The sequence below is a fragment of the Syngnathoides biaculeatus genome, chromosome 10, assembly GCF_019802595.1.
Source record: "Syngnathoides biaculeatus isolate LvHL_M chromosome 10, ASM1980259v1, whole genome shotgun sequence".
NCBI classification, from domain to species: domain Eukaryota; kingdom Metazoa; phylum Chordata; class Actinopteri; order Syngnathiformes; family Syngnathidae; genus Syngnathoides; species Syngnathoides biaculeatus.
Genome location: NC_084649.1, coordinates 29,936,831 through 29,957,503, shown reverse-complemented (window position 1 = coordinate 29,957,503; position 20,673 = coordinate 29,936,831). Strand labels below are relative to the sequence as shown.

General features: G+C 44.4%; 1 protein-coding gene across 6 annotated transcripts in view; it reads left to right on the top strand.

Annotated features, from left to right (window-relative positions):
* The window catches only part of plxnb1b (plexin b1b), a 190,650-nt gene extending 170,063 nt beyond the window's left edge, over nucleotides 1–20,587 (top strand). The window contains exons 30-39 of one of the 6 annotated variants that reach the window (XR_009796997.1): nucleotides 2,430–2,533; nucleotides 2,642–2,726; nucleotides 7,214–7,380; nucleotides 13,480–13,640; nucleotides 13,800–13,947; nucleotides 14,020–14,084; nucleotides 14,194–14,269; nucleotides 14,804–14,878; nucleotides 15,096–15,166; nucleotides 18,199–20,587. Coding sequence is in view for 3 of the 6 variants with exons in the window: in XM_061833950.1 (XP_061689934.1) it covers nucleotides 2,430–2,533; nucleotides 2,642–2,726; nucleotides 7,214–7,380; nucleotides 13,480–13,640; nucleotides 13,800–13,947; nucleotides 14,020–14,084; nucleotides 14,194–14,269; nucleotides 14,804–14,878; nucleotides 18,199–18,303 (986 nt within the window). In the remaining 3 variants the exon portion in view is untranslated. The other 5 variants (XM_061833951.1, XR_009796996.1, XM_061833950.1 and 2 more) reach the window with 5 other exon arrangements.
* The last annotated feature ends 86 nt before the right edge of the window (nucleotides 20,588–20,673 follow it).

Below are 20,673 nucleotides of genomic sequence, written 5' to 3'. Positions count from 1 at the left end.
TGTCAACACTGGCAGATCTCAAATCACACGGCAGTACGTGAAGTTGAAGTCCCACCCCTTCCATTCATTATTCTCCGAAGATTCAGAAGTGAGTGACAATACAACAGCAGTTCCATTTGTACTCCCAGCCGACTCGCTGACGGTGGCGGAGAAACTAAAAAACAAGTCATTTCATAAATATATTCACTTCAATACTGTCACAAAAAAAAGATTCTTTCATTTGAATGAAACATTTATGAATGAAAAAATGTGGTATTTTTTCATTAGTGAATATTCTCATTCGTCCATGACAGATGCAATGCCCTTGAGAATGTTTGACTGTGTATCCATAATGTCTCTCCCATTCCACTCCATCCCAATGTACCTCGATTAAGATAACATCTGGTTATGGTAGGTGTCAAACACATTTAAGTAAGCAGATTGAAATACTTTGAGCTTTGCAAAAAGCTATCCCACTCCAAAGACCACCAGAAGACAACATGGTCAGCAACAATACCTCTGTTGGGCTATATTGATTAAATGGTAAATCATTACAAAGGTGCCAAGAAAATGTCGCTGAAATTGACCAATTAGGACCCATACGTCATCTGGATTCAAGATAATATTGTGAGTTTGTTGATGATAATGTGTCGTCTTTTTAAAATACCGTTGACTAAAATTAGACGGTTTTGGTGAAAAGGCCTAGAAAATCTGGATTTTCTGAAATATTTAGACATCATACTGGTTTTGGGGTTTTCGATAATTGTGTCAAATTACCCTTGAACAAGTATACCGAAATAAGTGAGTAAGTTTCTCATTAAATTTGTACGATTGTTGAGCGTGTAGTCACACAGGCCATTCGAGCCGTGCCGGACGTAACCAAGATTCCCACTCCTTCTCTTCTCCATGCTGGCTCATACTGCTAAGCTTTAAACATTTCAAGGAGTACTGCGCATGAAATGGAAGGGGAATCAAGACCCGGCTGTCCCTCTAAATTTTCACCTCGAACAAGGAGAAAACTGATCAGAGATGGAGGTATGAGGCCCATGATCACTCTGGATTAACTGCAGAGATCTACAGCTGAGGTGGGAGAGTCTGTCCATAGGACAACAATCAGTTGTACACTGCACAAATCTGGCCTTTATGGGAGAGTGGCAAGAAGAAAGCCATTTCTCAAAGATATCCAGAAATAATCTTGTTTAATGTTTGCCACAAGCTACCTGGGAGACACACCAAACATGTGGAAGAAAGTGCTCTTATCAGATGAAACCAAAATTGAACTTTTTAGCCACAATGCAAAACGATATGTTTGACGCAAAAGCAACACAGCTCATCACCCTGAACACACCATCCCCACTGTCAAACATGGTGGTGGCAGCCTCATGGTTTGGGCCTGCTTTTCTTATGCAGAGACAGGGAGGATGGTTAAAATTGATGGGAAGATGAATGGAGCCAAATACAGGACCATTCTGGAAGAAAACCTGTTGGAGTCTGAGAGAGGCCAGAGACTGGGACGGAGATTTATCTTCCGACAGGACAATGATCCAAAACATAAAGCCAAATCTACAATGGAATGGTTCACAAATAAACTTATCCAGGTGTTAGAATGGCCAAGTCAATGTCCAGACCTGAATCCATTCGAGAATCTGCGGGCAGAGCTGAAGACTGCTGTTCACAAATGCTCTCCATCCAACCTCACAGAGCTCGAGCTCTTTTGCAAGGAAGAATAGGCTAGCATTTCAGTCTCTTGATGTGCAAAACTGGTAGACAGATACCCCAAGCGATTTGCAGCTGTAATTGCAGCAAAAGGTGGCGCTACAAAGTATTAATTCAAGGGGGCTGAATGATATTGCACGCCCCACTTTTCAGGTTTTAGTTTGTTAAAAAAAGTTTAAAATGTCCAATAAATTTTGTTCCACTTCACGATTGTGTCCCACTTGTTGATTTTTGACAAAAAAATTAAATCTTGTATCTTTATGTTTGAAGCCTGAAATGTGGCGAAAGGTTGAAAAGTTCAAAGGGACCCAATACTTTCACAAGGTACTGTATGTTGCTTTTACTTTTTTTTTTTCCACAAAAATACATCCCAAGTATATCACTGTAATGGCTTACGGCCATGCTACCCTGAGAACACCCGATCTCGTCAAATCCCAGAGGCTAAGAAGGTTTGGCCCTAAGCTTCAGGGAGCTTCTCTCCCCGGCTAAAATGCAGAGGGGTTGCATCAAGAAGGGCATCCAGCGTAAAACTGTGCCAAACAAATATGCATTTATCTCAGATGACACGCTGTGGCGACCCCTAACTGGACAAGCCGAAAGGAAAAGAAATAGTATATCACTGGAAAGGATGACCAAGACATTTAAGACACACGTGACCACTAAAATATTTGACCACAGTTTCTCATTCAATATTATTCTCACTCACAATGGGCTGGTCGTGTTTTGTCATTTAGAATGGAGGTCTGGTGTTGCTGGTCATCTCATCTTGTCAGATGAGGACTTAACATCTGTGGTCCAGGGTAACTGGAAACGTCTCAACACCTTGCAGCACTACAAGGTCAGTGCTTAAACACAAGTATACGCTTAATCTCAACTAAAAATATAATCAAATATGTGTTAAAGGGATGAAAATGAATACTAACATTGTATTTTTTGCTGTTCTCAGGTCCCAGATGGTGCAACAATAGCTCTGGTCCCTCGCCACACAAAACACATTCACCATGACAACCATGACTATGTGGCTGGAGAGAGTGAGTGCTTTTCTTTGACCACTGTAAATGGGTTTCTCATCACAGAAAATTGTAGTCCAATTTACTGTAAACATATTCACCTTTAGTTAACATTAACTACAGTATTTTCGCGTATTTTAGGCAAAGGCATGTTGGCGCTCACGAGACAGTTAGGCAAAATTGTACCTTTATTTTTGTAAGCAGAAGAACAAGCTTATACTTTTTTTCCACTATGACCATCACCAGTCAACACGCCATCCCCACTCACAGTGTCACGCTAAACCAAAATCATTGCACCAAAGCAAACAGAACAGTACAACCATCCATCCATTTTCTGAGCCGCTTATCCTCACAAGGGTCACAGGAGTGCTGGAGCCAATCCCAGCAGTCATCAGGCACCTGATGGGTACAAGGTAGCAGGTGCCAAGGTACAACCTGAACTGGTTCCCAGCCAATCGGAGGGCACATGGAGACAGAAAACATTCACAATCACACCTAGGGGCAATTTAGAGTCTCCAATTAATGTATGATTTTGGGATGTGGGAGGAAGCCGGAGTGCCAAGAGAAAACCCATGCAGGCAGCGGAAGAACATGCAAACTCCACACAGGCAATGCTGGGATTTGAACCCTGCTCCTCAGAACTGTGAGGCCAACGCATTACAGCGCCGCCTAACGCACAACCAGCAGACAAAAAAAAAGAGCAAAGAAATAATTGACAAAACATGCACTTCAAACGCTATTTACCGGCCTTAGTGCCGTGTGAAAGTATTCAGCCCCCTTGAACTTTTCAACTTTTTGCCACATTTCAGGCTTCAATCATAAAGATATAAAATATTTTTTTTTTTTTGTCACGGATCAACAAGTGAGACATAATCGTGAAGTGGAACAAAATTTATAGGGTATTTTGAACTTTTTTAAATGAAAACCTGACAAGTGGGCTGTGTTGCTTTTACGCCAAACATATCGATTTGCATTGTGGCTAAAAAGTTCGATTTTGGTTTCATACGACCAGAGCACCTTCTTCCACTTTTGGTGTGTCTCCCAGGTGGCTTGTGACAAACTTTAAACAAGATTTATTATGGATATCTTTGGGAAATGGCTCTCTTATTGCCACTCTTCCATAAAGGCCAGATTAGAGCAGTGTACGACTGATTGTTGTCCTATGGACAGACTCTCCCACCTCAGCTGTCTATCTCTGCAGTTCATCCAGAGTGATCATGGGCCTCTTGGCTGCATCTCTGATCAATCTTCTCCTTGTTCGAGGTGAATGTTTAGAGGGATGGTCTTGGTAGATTTGCAGTGGTCTGATACTCTTGCACAGTGCTCCTTGTTTAAAGCTTGGGAAATCTTTTTGTATCCCAATCTGGCTTTAAACTTCTCCACAACAGTATCTCTAACCTGCCTGGTGTGTTCCTTGGTCTTCATGATGCTCTCTGCACTTTAAACAGAACCCTGAGACTAACACACAGCAGGTGCATTTATACGGAGACTTGATTCCACACAGGTTAGTTCTATTTATCATAATCAGTCAACATTGGATCATTCAAAGATCCTCACTGAACTTCTGGAGTGAGTTTGCTGCATTGAAACTAATGGGGACGAATAATATTGCATGCCCCACTTTTCAGTTTTTTATTTGTTAAAAAAGTATAAAATATCTAATAAATATCGTTCCACTTCACGATCGTGTCCTACTTATTGATTCTTGACAAAAATCTCATTGTTATGTTTGAAGCCTGAAATGTGGTGAAAGGTTGGAACGTTCAAGAGGGCTGAATACTGACAAGACACTATATCATCCTGACTCCTGGCCGTCGTAAACACAAAAGGTTATGTCATATGAACATGATTCAGAAATATCATGACAGTGTGGAAACTAAACAAGTCAGTTTTATTGCTGCACTCTCCCCAGATCCTGATTGTACTATTGTTGTTCATGTACATGTTAATGAATATGTTGATGGTGTTGTTTACAATGTGACGTTTGATGATCTGAGTGATAATGCTTCACCAAAGTTGTGCAATTCTGATGTGTTAGCTCACCTTCATGAGAAATTGATACATTTGTCTGCTGAACAGAAAACTGAAATGTCACATTTTATTTTTTAGTTCTCTGGCCCATTTCTTGATGTGCCTGGCCGCACAGATATGGTCAGTCATGATATAGATGACGTTAATGCAGTGCCTGTATAACAACACCCATATGGAATGAATCCTGCAAAGTGAAATTTCTGCAGAAGGAGGTGAAGTACATGCTGGACAAAGATAATTGGGACAGTCCGTAGAGGTCACCTTGTGTTCTTGTGCCGAAGAGTGGTGGTGGTTGGTGCTGCTGCGCTCACATTAAAACTGTCAATGTGCTCTCAAACTGACTTCTACTCTATACCGAGAGTGGATGATTGTATAGATCACGCAGGTCAAGCTAAGTACATGAGTAAGTTTGACCTTTTGAAGGGCTTCTGGCAAGTGTTGCTTACAGATACCCCTGACGGACTATATCAACACAAAGTTATGCCGTTTGGCTTGAAGAATGCCCCAGCAACGTTACAAAGGCTCGTCAACAACGTGACATCAGGTCTGGTAGCTGTCAAAGCCTACATGGATGACGTCATCGTTTCCGCCATGGAATGGGACGATCACCTGAAGAGGATTCGGGAATTCTTTGAGACCGTCGGCAGGGAAATTGACTGTCAATCTTCCGAAGTGGGAGTTTGGAAAAGCTCAAATTGCATTTTTAGGGGATATTGTAGGGCACAGCCTGATACAAGCAGTTAATGCTAAAGTTCAAGCTATTGTACATTTCCCAGTTCCACAGTGTAAGAGCGAACTCAAGGGATTCCTGGGTAAGGTAACCTATTATAGGAAATTTTGCCAAAAATTCTCTGATGTTGTATACCCACTTACTAACCTTTGTGGAAAAAAGGGTTAGATTTTAGTGGGATAGCAGTTGTCAAGCTTCATTTGAAAAAGTCCAAGACATACTTGTGAATTCTCCAGTGTTGCAGGCACTTAACTTTGAGAAAGCATTTCAATTGCAAATAGATGCAAGTAATGTAGGTGTAGGTGGTGTCCTGATGCAAGAAGATGACTCAAGTCTTGATGTTTCAGTGTGTTACTTTTTCAAAAAGTTTGATAAGGACGAAAGAAATTATTCAACCATTGAAAAGGAAACTCTGGGTCTTTTGTTAGCTTTGCAGCATTTTGAGGTGTATTTAGGTATGACCACATTTGCCATTGAAGTCTTTCGTGATCACAATCCCTTGACTTTTCTTCACAAAATGAGGAACCAAAAACAGAGAATTATGAGGTCAAGTTTGACTTTGCAAGCGTTGAATCTTGTGATCTAGCACATAAAAGTAGAGAATGTTTGTGCTGATGCACTTTTTAGTGTAAAATTACCGTGAGTGTTTGATGCTACATCTGTGCAGGATTTTTTTTTCTGTATCTCCGTATGTGTTTTTGTGTGTTTCAACACGTTTGAATTGTTGCTTATTTAATTATAGTACAACAGAAAATTTCTTTAACTTTTGTTTTCTGGGGGAGAGTGTTATGAGTGTTTATATTTTATGTATCACATTTTATTGCATTTGTTCTGTATTCATTCTTTATTCTTTGTTTTCCTTTTCATGTACATTCTTCATTAAGGACACTATTACGTCATCTGACGCAGAACCTTAGTTGAACATTCTGAAAGAGGGGACTCTATTACGTCGTCAGATGCAGATTTTTGTGGAATGTTCAAAAAATGCCTTTATGAGGACAAGATGGCTTTTTGACGGGGCTTGTTAAAACCACCCGCTGCTTTGGATAAGTAATGACCTCCCTTCTGCCACGTTGCCTTCTTTTGGGCTTTTCTGGATTCATTACTCCATCGCTGGAAATAACATTCCCCTACAGGAACGTGTAACATTCGCATACAAAGACATTCGTTTGGACCGTGGTGACTGTGTCGTTTCGCCCGTTAGCTCGTATTACATAGAACTAAACTCCCATTGTAGCTCAATCTTACATTAGTTTATTGTATTGTATTCTGTTGTGTGTGATTAAATTGTCTGAAACAATACAACTGATTTGTGATGTTTTGCTGGTTTAAACAAGGGGATTTCATTATACTAAAACCACACTTAAAATGCCTACGCTCTGAGTCTTCTGTCTTTGGCCCCGTCAATCATCTTTTTTTTGTGTGGAATCTATAGACATTCTTCACCACGTGCATGTGCATTTCCAGTGTATATTTTCAAAATGAAAGTCTGAAAGCCATTTATTTGAAAGGGTAGTGTAAATGTATTGTTACATCAGTTTGGAGTGACATTCAGGGGTCTCAGTTTCCAGCGCATTTAGTTATGATTCAAACTTCAATATTAATATATGCAATTCGAAACATTTGTGAAGGGGCATCAATCACTATTTTAGTATTCACGGTTGGGGTCAGTCCCTAATCCCACCCCTTCTCTGCCATTTACTATTCTGTGAAAAAGCAAGTTGTTGAAACTGTTTCATTGTGACAGAAACACCGATGTTGGAGGACGCAGAGGAAGGCGGCATGAGACTTTGGCATTTGGTGAAGGCCAGCGAAGAATCTGAGCTGCCCAAACATCGCAGAGGCAGTCTGAGGGAAAGAGAGAGAGCCAAGGCCATACCAGAGATGTACTTGACCCGTCTGCTTTCCATGAAGGTACAAATAGGGTTCTGCACAAAACCTTCAGGGATATCCCAAATATATGTGTGCTTAATGGTGTTGGTATGACATTTCTTGAGTTAAACACACTTGATACTTGTTATTTTAGTCGATAAGTGCTTGTAATCAGGTTGGATGGTGAACGTTGGTGGACAGCCATATTCAGGTCTCTCCAGAGATGCTCAATTTGGTATAAGACAAGACGGGGAAGGGACTGAAGGCCTGTGCTGATCAGTTGACAGGTGTTTTCATAAAAATCTTCAACAGATCCCTGCAACAAATAACCATTCCCCTCCTGCCTGAAATCTGCAACAATCATCCCCATCCCAAAGAAAGCAGCCATTGACAGTCTAAATGATTACAGGACTGTTGCACTCACACCTGTGATCATGAAGTGCTTTGAGAGGCTGGTTAGATGCCACAGAACAGGATCCCTTCCTCCCTCACTCAACACCTACCAGTTTGTCTACAGAGGAAAGTGGTTCACCGAGGATGCTATCACAACAGCTCTCCACACTGCACTGAGCGAATTGGAACCCCATGGGAACTACGTCAGGATGCTTTTCATGGACTTTAGTTCAGCCTTTAATACCAAGATCCCAGGCATTTTGGTTGACAAACTCTCCCTCCTTGGACTACAGTGAAGAAAATAAGTATTTGAACACCCTGGTATATTGCAAGTTCTCTCATTTAGAAATCATGGAGGGGTCTGAAATTTTCAAAGGTGGACGTCCACTATGCGTGAGATTAAAGAAAAATCCAGAAATCACAATGTATGATTTTTTTAATGATTTATTTGTGTGATACAGCTGCAAATGGGTATTTGAACACCTGTCTATCAGCTGCAATTCTGACCCTCAAAGACCTGTTAGTCTGCCTTAAAAAGTCTACCTCCACTCCATGTATTATCCTGAATCAGATGCACCTGTGTTAGGTTATTAGCTGCATAAAGACACCTGTCCACCACATACAATCAGTCAGACTCAAACTTGTAACATGGCCAAGACCAAAGAGCTGTCCAAAGACACCAGAGACCAAATCTTACAACTCCACATGGCTGGAAAGGGCTACGGAGAAATTGCCAAGCAGCTTGGTGAAAAAAAGGTCCACTGTTGGAGCCATCATAAGAAAATGGAAGAAGCTAAACATGACGGTGAATCTCAATCGGAGTGGAGCCCCATGCAAGATATCACCTCGTGGGGTCTCAATGATCCTGAGAAAGGTTAGGAATCAGCCCAGGACTACACGACAGGACTTGGTCAATGACCTGAAAAGAGCTGGCACCACCTTATCCAAGGTGACTGTTGGTAATACACTAAGAGGTCATGGTTTGAAATCAGGCACGGCACGGAAGGTTCCCCTGCTTAAACCAGTACATGTCAAGGCCCATCTTAAGTTTGCCAATGACCATTTGGATGATACAGAGAAGTCATGGGAGAAGGTTTTGTGGTCAGATGAGACCAAAATGGAACTTTGTGGTCATAATTCCACTAACTGTGTTTGGAGGAAGACAAATGATGAGTTCAATCTCAAGAACACCATCCTTACTGTGAAGCATGGGGTGGTAACATCATGCTTTGGGGGTCTTTATGCAGATGGGACAGGATGACTGCACTGTATTAAGGAGTGGATGACCGCGCCCATGTAATGTGATATTTTGGGGAACAACCTCTTTACCTCAGTCAGAGCATTGAAGATGGGTCATGGCTGGGTCTTTCAACATGACAATGACCCGAAGCACACAGCCAGGAACACCAAGGAGTGGTTCCGTAAAGCATGTTAAGGTTCTAGCGTGGCCGAGCCAGTCTCCAGACCTAAACCCAATAGAAAATCTTTGTAGGGAACTGAAACTCAGCCCAGAAACGTGTCTGATCTAAAGATCGGTGTGGAGGAGTGGGCCAAAATCTCTCCAGCAGTGTGTGCAAACCTGGTGAACAACTCCAGGAAACATTTGACGTCTTCAATTGCAAACATAGGCTACTGGACCAAATATTAACATTGTTTTTCTCAGGTGTTCAAATACTTAATTGCAGTGGTACCACACCAATAAATCGTTTAAAAAAAACATTGTGTGATTTCTGAATTTTTCTTTTTAGATTATATCTCTCACAGTGGACAAATTTCTGACCCCTCCATGATTTCTAAGTGGGAGAACATGCAATATAGCAGGGTGTTCAAATAGTTCTTTTCTTCACTGTGTCTCCTTCCATCTGGTGCTGGATTAAAGACTTCCTCACAAACCGTCCACAGTCTGTCAGACTTGGCCCACACCTCTCTTCCTCAATCACCCTCAGTATCTGGTCCACCCAAGGCTGTGTACTGAGCCCGCTGCTATACTCTCAGTACACATATCTCTGCAAACCAGCCCATCCCAGCAACTCCATTATCAAGTTTGCTGATGATACCACCATTATTGGGCTCATCTCAAAAGGAGATGAGTCTGCTTACAGAGTCGAGATTGTAAAATTGTCGAAGTGGTGCTCTGCAAACAACCTTACACTGAACACCACAAAGACAAAGGAAATCATCCTGGACTTCCGGAAGTGCGGCGTCGACCCGGTCCCCATGTTCATCAATGGGGAGTGTGTGGGGAGGGTCCACTCCTTCAAAATTTCTGGGAGTCTGCATTACGGACAAAGTCACCTGGACTATAAATACCACCGTGGTGGTGAAAAAGGCCCAACAGTGACTCCACTTCCTGAGAGTGCTACAGGCTTTCTACAGAACCACCATGGAGAGCATCCTCACAAACTGCATCACAGTGTCGTATGCTGAATGCACAGCACTGGACAGGAAAGCTCTGGTCAACAGTGCCCAGAAGATCACTGGCTGCTCTCTGCCCTCCCTAGAGGACATTGCCAACTCCTGCTATCACAGCCGAGCCACTAATATTGTAAAAGACTCTTCACATCATGGTCATCACCTGTTTACACTGCTCCGCTCTGGCAGGCGGTACAGGTCCCAAAAAAAAACACTGACAACCAGAATCAAGGACAACTTTTTTCCCAGAACCATCAACTCCTGGAACTCAAAACCATTTAACAGAACAGTACTGCAATGGAATATTATGCAACTGCACTTTTGTGCATCGATTTATTTATTTTAGCAATAAGTGTGCCAACCCATCTCAAGAGAACTGGTACCATAGCCCTAGCCCTGTGTGGAGACAATCCAGACTATATCGGACCTTCTCAACCTCACACACCAATTCAGGCTCCTTCCCTGCCAGAGAGGTAACATCCCTAGAGGCAGCTTCTGTAGGCGGGGATCGGATCAGCCCAGCTCACACTGCACCCTCTCACAGGTGGAGAACCCATGGGAACCCATGGGAATGGGGACCCATGTTATCCTTTTGGGCTGTGCCCGGTGGAGCCCATGGGTACAGGCCTGGTCACTAGGCTCTCACCTTCAAACCTCACTTCTAGGCCTGGCTCCAGACAGGGGGCCCCTGTTATCCGTGTCCGGACAAGGGAAACTAAACCCAATATTTGTATTCACAGGGGTTTATGTAGCCATACTTTGTCTGGTCCCTTACACAAGACCTTTTCGCTGTGATTTCCCATATCAGGGACATGAAGCCCAAAACAACTTAGCTCCTAGGATCACTGGTACACATAAAACCCCTCCACCATGGCAGGGGCACCCATGGCAAACAGGTGAGGTGGCTAGACAAAGTCCAGCTCCAAAAACCCCTACGGTGATAAAACAATCAGGAAGACATTTTCCCTTGACCGGAGCCGGGAAATCGGGACACCCTCCTAGAGCTAGGCGTGAAGGTGGGCCTCGATGGCGAGCACCTGGTGGCAGGGCCTGCTCGCATAGGTTCGGGGTGGCACAGCCGGAATGGGTAACGTGGTTATAATTCCCATGGGTTCCCCACCTGTGGGCGGGGCCATAGGAGTCTGTTGCAGTGTGAACTATGCGGTGGCCAGAGTTGGTGAGCTTGCCGCTCTGATGCCTAGCTATAAAAGCTGGCACTAGGGAGGTGGAATATCACCTCTCAAGCAGGAAGGAACTTGAGTCGTTATGTACAGTCGAGTAGTTCTGAAGAGATGAAGTCGGGCTCACCTCCACACTGCTTGGGCTCTGGTACCAGTCCTGTTGAGAGGGATAAGACTTTTCCATTCTGAAGTTGCCTATGGTAAGATGCGCCAAGCCGGTGTGGGGATTCTTACTGCCCCCCAGCTTGGCGCCTTTATGTTGGGGTTTGCCCCTGTGAACGAGAGGGTAGTCTTGAGTTGGGAGACGGATCCTGACTTGTTTGTGCATGTGCACCAAACAGGAGTTCAGAGTACCCACCCTTTTTGAAGTACTCAGAGCAGGTGCTGGAAACCCGCCCTCGCTGGGGACTCCATCGTTCTGCTGGTGGACTTCTATACTAATGTTGGTAATAACAGTGAGATCTGGAAGGCCATGATTGGGAGGTGCAGGGACTCGAGGATCACGAGGTTTTCTACCGCAAAATGCGGGCTGAAATAGAGTGGCAGAGTGCCGAAGTGGTGGTCCTCACGGCCCAGGTTTGGCGGGGATTAGATAACCAGCCGAGCTACGCCCACGTCGCGGTTACAACAGACTCGCTGCTGACTCACACCCAAGCTGCGATGGCAAGTGACCCACTCCTGAGCCACGCCCACGTTGCAGTGGCAGCGGACTTCCTGACAAATCACGCTCACACAGCAGTAGCAACGGACCCACTACCGAACAAAGTTCACGTTGCTGTGGCAACAGATCCACCGCCGCGCCATTCCCACGTCGCAGTTGCAACAGATTCACTGCAAGCTCACGCCGCGGTAGCCACTGATCCGCTACCGAGCCAAACTCACGTTGCAGTTGAAACAGATCGACGACCTCACCACGCCCACGTCGCAGTTTTAACAGATTCACTGCAAACTCACGCTGCGGTAGCCACTGATCCGCTACGTTGCTCACGTTGCAGTGGAAACAGATCCGGTCCTTTGCCATGCTCACGTCGCAGTTTTGACAGATTGCTTACCCATTCTCACGCCATGGTATCCATCAACTCCTTTCCGAACCGAGCTCACGTCCCTGGTGGCAACAGATTCACGACCGTCGAAGGAAAAGGATGGAGTAGGCAATCGAAGATAGGCCTGCCAGAGTGCCTTCGTGTGTTTTCCCAAAGAACAAGACTCAGAAACGAGTTGCAGCGGGCTTAAGTTCAGACGATGGAGTTAATTCAGATAAAGATGAGGCGAACTATTTTCCTCCAGTTAAGAGGGGGGGGACTTTATCATTCCCGTCGCTCCATGCTGTTTCCAAGAATTATCTGTTCATGCCCCCTCGTGTATGCCAGTTCTCCTCCGGGGTCCCTGACAATGAGCCAGTCGGATTCCGTCTGAAGGAGTCAACTCTCATTCATGAACAAGCGCCCAGTTCAGGAGTGCCAAGGCAAACACCGAAAGAGTAACAACGCAGCATTCTGCCGCCTGTGGGGTTTCAGGAGCCACTCTCCAAATCCCACGTTCCTGTCCAGGAGGTGGCAATGGTTCCGCAGCCACCTCACGTTCCCGTCCAGGAGGTGGGAGGCCTTCGTCTGTAGCAGTTGCATGCTTTTGTCTCGTTCCTGCTTCGCCGTTGGGTTCCTCCGACCAACCCCGTAAGCTTGACGTCTTTGATACTCCTGCTATCTCTGATCGATCTCCCGTGTACCGACCCCTGCTTGCCCGCGGACCTGCTCTCGACACCTGACGTCTTAGTTACCGCTGCTCTACTTGACTGTCTGCCTAATCCCCAACCTTGGAATAAATAAACACTTTTCCAAACTGCCTGTGCCTCTCCGGAGTCCTGCATTTGGGTCCTCCTCCTTACCGATGGGTCGTGACAGGACCGAATACTTTCACAAGGCACTGTAAGTCTTCAGAAAACAAGCCTAAAATGACTACAAATGATATTTTGGGATTGATTTTTTTATTTTTTTTTTCTGCCTGGAATAGGTGCCAGTGTTTGCATTTTCAGACCACTCATTCAAGGACAACCGTGATAGAGGGGTTATTGAACAATAATGAACTATGTCAGAAATGATTTTGCTGGCGCAAGCACAGGAAACATGATATTATTATTGCTCTTTATGGTTTTCAGGGGACCCTGCAGAAATTCGTAGATGATTTGTTTACAGTTATCCTCAGCGCCAGTCGACCTGTCCCACTGGCTGTCAAATACTTCTTTGACCTGCTGGATGACCAAGCTCGTCAACACTGTATCTCTGATCCAGAGACTATACACATTTGGAAGACCAACAGGTCCAGTATAGACACATGACCTCAAGAGTAATAAATGTAACCAGGAATAATTATCCAAAGGTCGTTGCACCCTTTCATGTTCTTCTCTAATTCAAGTCTGTCTGTGAGAAATATCTGGCCAGTACAAGTTTTATGTAAATGCGTCCTCTGTAACTTTAGTCTCCCCCTGCGTTTTTGGATCAACATTGTGAAGAATCCCGAGTTCATCTTTGATGTGCAAGTCTCAGACCATGTGGATGCAGTGCTTTCGGTCATCGCTCAGACCTTCATGGACTCCTGTACCATTGCTGAGCACAAATTGGGACGGGTAAGGGGAGTACACAGGGTAGCATTTCCAAGCCATAAATAATCTCAGTTAATGTCACTGCTTTTCAAACAGGATTCGCCAATCAACAAGCTGTTGTATGCTCGAGATATCCCCCGTTACAAACAGATGGTAGAAAGGTATTACCACATTTTCTTTACAAGTTATAATTGCTATTAGATGCAAAGTTTGTTCTTCTGTATCTAAGGAAGCTTTTAACCTATTTCAACCAACACAACATTATTGCAGATACTATGCTGACATTAGGCAGACTATCTCTGCTAGCGACCAAGAGATGAACTCTTCTCTGGCTGAACTATCAAGGGTAAGTGTAGCCAAACATTTTACAGAAGTCACTCTCCCCCTCAATTATTTTTGGAATATGTTCCAGAGACCGGCCATGAATCTCAAAAACAAAAACAGCATACAGACTATTTGTAGGTAATATTTTAACATTCCTAAATTGCTCTCATCAGCCACGAGCCAGGGTACACCCTGAACTGTTTGCCAGCCAATCGCGGGCCACATGGAAACAGACAATAGAAACACTCACAATCATACTTAAGTGCAATTTAGAGTGTCCAATTAATCCATCTTTTTGGGATGTGGGAGAAAACCTGCACAGCCACAGAGAGAACATGCAAACTCCACACAAGCGGCCCAGGATTGAACTCTGAGGCCAACGCTCTACAGCTGCCCCACCCTGCTCCCCTCTCCTTTACTACTCATCTAAAATCTCCCAGTCTCACGAGATATATAGAACTTGAGATGAGATTCATTTAAGATTTGAGTTTAAGACACAAACTGTCCACTTCTGTTTTATGTTTTGAATTGACTGCTAATATGACTTTTGTTGCAGAATTATTCAGGAGAACTGAACTACTTGGTTGCACTGCATGAGCTGTACAAGTATATTAATAAATACTACGACCAGGTAAGCAAAAAGCCCAACCTACCTGTCTATGTATACATTGTTGAACCCAGTGAACCTTTGCAGGTGGTTGGGGAAGCAAGATGCATGATCAAGAAAAAGAATCAGAACAATCCTGCTCATTCTGCTAAAATTTTAAATTGGTTCATGCAACTCTGTGGAGTTCTCATCTTCTTTTGTTGACTTTCACCAGATAATATTTCTTTCTCCCACATTCCAGAAAGTTTGGTGAGATTGTCAGTGCCTACAAAAATTGCAGATGGAAAAGTAACTTTGGACAGTAAGAGAGAGGTGGTTGTATGTTTTTTTTTTTTCATATAAAAGCACCACTGAAACTGATGAAGACAGAGAATAATATCCTGGCAATAAGTGATATCTGACACTATTATTTACAAATACGGATGACTACACTGCAATATGATGATGAAGCAATTCACTATAATATATTGCCTGAATGTCTTTTCATGACCGAGTCTCCCTGCTGTTAGGTGTATTATATATATGATAAGTATATATATGATAGGTTATGTGTAATTTCTAACTTTCTAGTTTCAAAGGAATGATAACCTTATTGTCCTCGCGCACCTTCAACATCCATCCACCAATCCAACCTCTGAGCTGGTAATCCTCACAAGGGTGCCAGGAGTGCTGGAGCCTATCCCAGCTGTCATTGGGGTGGAGGCAGGGTGCATCCTGGTTGCCAGCCAATCGCAGGGCACATGGAGACAGACAACAGACGCACTCACAATCATCTAGGGGCAATTTAGAGTATCCAATTCATCCTTCCCCTCCTCAAGCCGTCACCTGATTGTGGTGGAGGTCTTTGTGTGTCCCGATGATCCTCGGAGCGAAGTTGTCCGGGGCTTCACACCCCTGGTAGAGTCACCCATGGCAAAAAGGTCCTAGGTGAGGGACCAGACAAAGTACAACTCCAAAACCCCTATGACGAGTGCAAAAATTGGATTTCGGTTTCCCTTGCCCGGATGCGGGTCACCGGGGCCTCCCTCTGGAGCCAGGCCTATAGTTGGGGCTCGAAGTCGAGCACCTGGTGGTCAGGCCTGCACCCATAGGGGTCGGCCCGGTACAGCCCGAAAAGGTATAGGGGTCTGGTGCAATGTGAGCTGGGGGTGCCCAAAGGCGGGGACCCTGGCGTTGTGAAACTAGCGCTAGGGATATGGAATGTCACCTCTTTGGGAGGGAAGGAGCCTGAGTTGTGCGTAAGGTCGAGAATTTCTGACTAGATATAGTCAGACTCGCCTCTCCACACTACTTAGGCTACCACCCCTTTTGAGAGGGGTTGGACTCCATTCAGCTCTGGATTTGCCCACGGTGAGAGACGCCGAGCAAGTGTGGGTATACTTACTGCCGCCCGGCTCGGAGCCTGTACATTGGGGTTTACCACAGTGGATGAGAGGGTAGCCTCCCTCTGCCTGCAGGAAGGGGGAGGGGTCCTGACTGTTGTTTGCACCAAACAGCAGTTCAGAGTACCCACCCGTTTTGGACTCCTTAAAGAGAGAGCTGGAGAGCGCTCCCTCTGGGGGGTCCATCATTCTAGTAGGGGGACTTCAATGCCCACGGGGGTAATGACAATGAGACCTGGAATGGCGTGATTGGGAAGAACCACCCTCCCCCCGATCAGAACCCAAGTGGTGTTTATTACTGGACTTCTGTGCTAATCACGAATTGTCCATAACGAACACCATGTTCAGGCATAAAGGTGTCCACATGTGCAACAGGCACCAGGACACCCTAGGTTGCACGTTGATGATCGACTTTGTGGTCGAGTCATCGGATTTGGGACCACATGTCATGGACACTCGGGTGTCAACTGATCACCAGTTGGTGGTGAGTTGGCTCCGATGGTGGCGGAAGATGCCAGTCTGACGTGGCAGGCACCAACGTATTGTGAGGGTCCGCTAAAAAGCTACTTGGTGGCAGGGGCCCGGGGGTGGATGAGATTCACCCGGAGTTCCTAAAGGTTCTGGATGTCGTGGGGGTGTCCTGGTTGACACGCCTCTGCAACATCGGTGGACATCGGGTACAGTGCCTCTGGATGGCAGACTGGGGTGGTGGTCCCCCTTTTTAAGAAGGAGGAATGGAGCGTATGTTTCATCTGTAGGGGGATCACACTCCTCAGCCTCCTTGGTAAGGTCTATTCAGGGGTGCTGGAGAGGAGGGTCCATCGGGAAGTCGAATATCGGATTCAGGAGGAGCAATGTGGTTTTTGTCCTGGCCGTGGAACAGTCGACCAGCTCTACACCCTCGGCAGGTTCCTCAAGGGTCCATGGGAGTTCGTCCAAACAATCTACATGTGTTTTGTGGACTTGTAGAAGGCGTTCAACCGTGCCCCTTGGGGAGTCTTGTGGGGGGGTTCTTCGGGAGTATAGGGTACCGAATCCCCTGATTCGGGCTGTTTGGTCCCTATACAACCGATGTCAGAGTTTGGTCCGCATTGCCCCAAATAAGTCGGACTCGTTTCTGGTGAGAGTTGGACTCCGGCAAGGCTGCCCTTTGTCACCGATTTTGTTCATAACTTTTATAAACCGAATCTAAGAGGTGTAGAGTGTGTCCGGTTTGGTGGCCTCAGCATCGCATCTCTGCTCTTTGCAGATGATGTGGTTCTGTTGGCTTCATCAAGCTGTGATCTCCAATGCTCACTGGAGCCATTAACAGCGGAGTGTGAAGCGACTGGGGTAAGAGTCAGCACCTCCAAATCTGAAGACCAGGTCCTCAGTCGGAAAAGTGTGGCATGCCCTCTCCAGGTCGGGGATGAGATTCCGTCCCAAGTGGAGGAGTTCAAATATCCTGGGGTCTATTTCACACGTGAGCAAAGAATGGAGCAAGAGTTCTCCAGATGGTTCGGTGCAAGGTCTGCAGTGGTTAAGAGGGAGCTAAGCCGAAAGACGAAGCTCTAAATTTGCCAGTCGATCTACGTTCCTACCCTCACCTATCGGCACGGGCTGTGCGTCGTGATCGAAAGAACAAGATCCCGGATACAAGCGCCCACCCGGACGACTGGAGAGACTATGTCTCTCGGCTGGCCTGGGAATACCTCGGGATCCCTCCAGAAGAGCTGGAAGAAGTGACCCAACTCAGAGGAGCAGTAGAAAATGGATGGATGGACAATTCATCCATGTTTTTGGGAAGTGGGAGGAAACCGCAGATCCTGGAGAAAACCCATGCAGGCACGGGTAGAACATGCAAACTCCACACAGGCAGGGAGGGGATTTGAACCTCAGTCCTCAGAACTGTGAGGCCAACGTTCTGCAAGTACTCCACCATGCTAGCCTCCCTTACCATATGTGTTTCTTGTTCGCCCACAGATAATCACTGCACTGGAGGAGGACACCACAGCCCAGAAGATGCAGCTTGGCTACAGGCTACAACAGGTTGCTGCAGCTGTAGAGAATAAGGTCACAGATTTGTGACAGAAAACTTCTACAAGTGATATAACAAACAGTGGCGTGAGGTAGTATACATTGCCAGTTGAACTGAAATGCATGCTAGCGATGAAGATTTTTAGGATTCATCGCTTGCAGAAAAGGGGCTGAGTTTTTAAGTCAACTTCATAATTTTATTGTGAAGCAGCTGAAGATAAGGATAGCTGAAGTCGACCTCCTAGCTCTTTTTTGTACTATTTGTACATTCTGGATTTTGGTTATTGTAAGAATTTGACAATTATCTGGAAAAATAAAGATGGGATATAAAATTAACAATTCAGACCTGCTGTTATGGTAATCTCCATTCATGTTGTTGCTGCTGTTTGGTGAAATTCAATTTTTTGCTTACTTCTGAGATTCCTAAATATGTGTGAAGAGTGATTGTTTGTGATTTGTTTTTGCTGCTTGTCACTTAACCTATATTATTTTGGTCTTAAAATGTGCAAATGTTGTAAAGCGGTAAAAGTGTCAAAAAATATATGCTCTGTAAGTCATTTATTGTACAGAGAATTTGAGACAACTTTTGCCCCCCTTTCACCTTCATTTTAAACTTCCCCCATGCCAATTTAGGTAGGTTTTCAAAGTGCTTCTCTCTCCCTCAACCTGCTGTGGTACATGACGTGCTTTTATTCAGTGAATCAGCGTTGAGTGTATTTTACACAAACAACATTATGATACTTCCTAGACATTATGATTTAAATGATCACATGATTCTAATTTGTTCTGTCTACAGTGTAAGAGACTTTAATTGAAATCTGGCTCATGAGTACTTTAAAGGTACAGTATGCCCATTCCCAGTTCCACATTAGCAGCCCCGCATAATTGTGGATTTTGTCTCAAGAGTTTTTTTCCCCCCATAATGTACCAAATATTCACAGCCATAAATTTCACTCAAAAGTCTGATACTTCTCCTAAATAGAAGGGGTACCTTATAATTACTGCCTTATGTGCACACCAAGTTCCAAAATCTGTAGATGTTATGTGACTGCTCCAATTAATTACAACTGAACATTGTTAGCTTGCATCCTACCATGTGTTTTAGCATGTAAACAAACAACCATATGATGGCGCCCATGAGGCAGAAACAAATCATTGCAATTTTACACATGTAAACGGAAGAAGCTTACATCCCCCCATTCACTGACAGTGTAGGCAAGTCATTAGTCACCATGTTGTTCGCACTCACAGTGTCATAACGAAACTGAAATGATCACAGCAAAAAGAATAGCATAACTAGCAAATAATAAAATAAATTAAACAATGACTGAAGAAATAACACAAAACATGCACTTTAAACGTTATTTGTATTTTTTGTGTCAATTATTTCTTCAAAATCAGAATCAGCTTTAATGGCCAAACACACGAGAAATTTGTCTCCGGCAGTCGCTGCCGCCCTGGTATGACATTCAGAACAAAGAACTAACAAGAACAAAGAACATGAGACATTCATTTTATAGGAACCATTCCTTATAAGAGTCACAGTGGTTGAAGATAGTCTTCTTCATTTAGAGCAGTTAACAGTGCGTCAACGCCCCACTTTATGTTAGGTTTATACAGAGTGCCCAAACCAATTCGTGGTTCACCATTATAGACCACTGCAATGACAATTGTGCAAAGGGAGCGGTTTAAACTGACGAATTGTGCAATAGTCTACAGCAGGTGTGCTCAATGTGTCGATCAGCCAGGCAGAGGTAGTTTGGTCGATCGCGTGACAGCGTGCCAAAAAAAAAAAAAAAAAAAGACAGCTTATCATCCATCGTGTTGCTTGATTCAGGTGTGGCCATTACGTCGATCGCACGCGCATAAAAACATGTTCTAGCAAGCTAGTCGCCCATTTATTTACTTACGAGCTCACACCCAACATGTCTGTAGTCATTAAGACCTGAGACTGATGTTTTTTGGGGGACCGATATGATGTTGGAGTGTTTCAAGCAAGTTAGTATGTCAGATAGTTGTAGAGACCTTTTGAAGATAATTGTGAAGACAGGAGCAAGTTAGTCTACACAGAGGAGAAAGGAGCTAATACCTTGTATGAACTGATTTACTGCTCAAGAAAATGTTAGTTCAGATTTTGATAGAGGATTGGAAATGATCAAAAATATTTCTCAGAGAGAAATTTAACTATGACTTTGAATACATTGAGAGATGTAGAGCAGGCTCTGCAAGGAGCAATTTTAAATTGTTTTAATTTGTGTTATTAACATTGTCCACACTGTTTTAAAATGTTACTGTAGTGATTTAAATGCTGACGTAATAAAGTGTTCTAATTTTGTGGTTGTATTTCATTTCAGAAACAAACTATTGTGGGTGTTACGTAACAGTATGGGTGGTACCTTGCGAAACCTTCACCACCTTGTT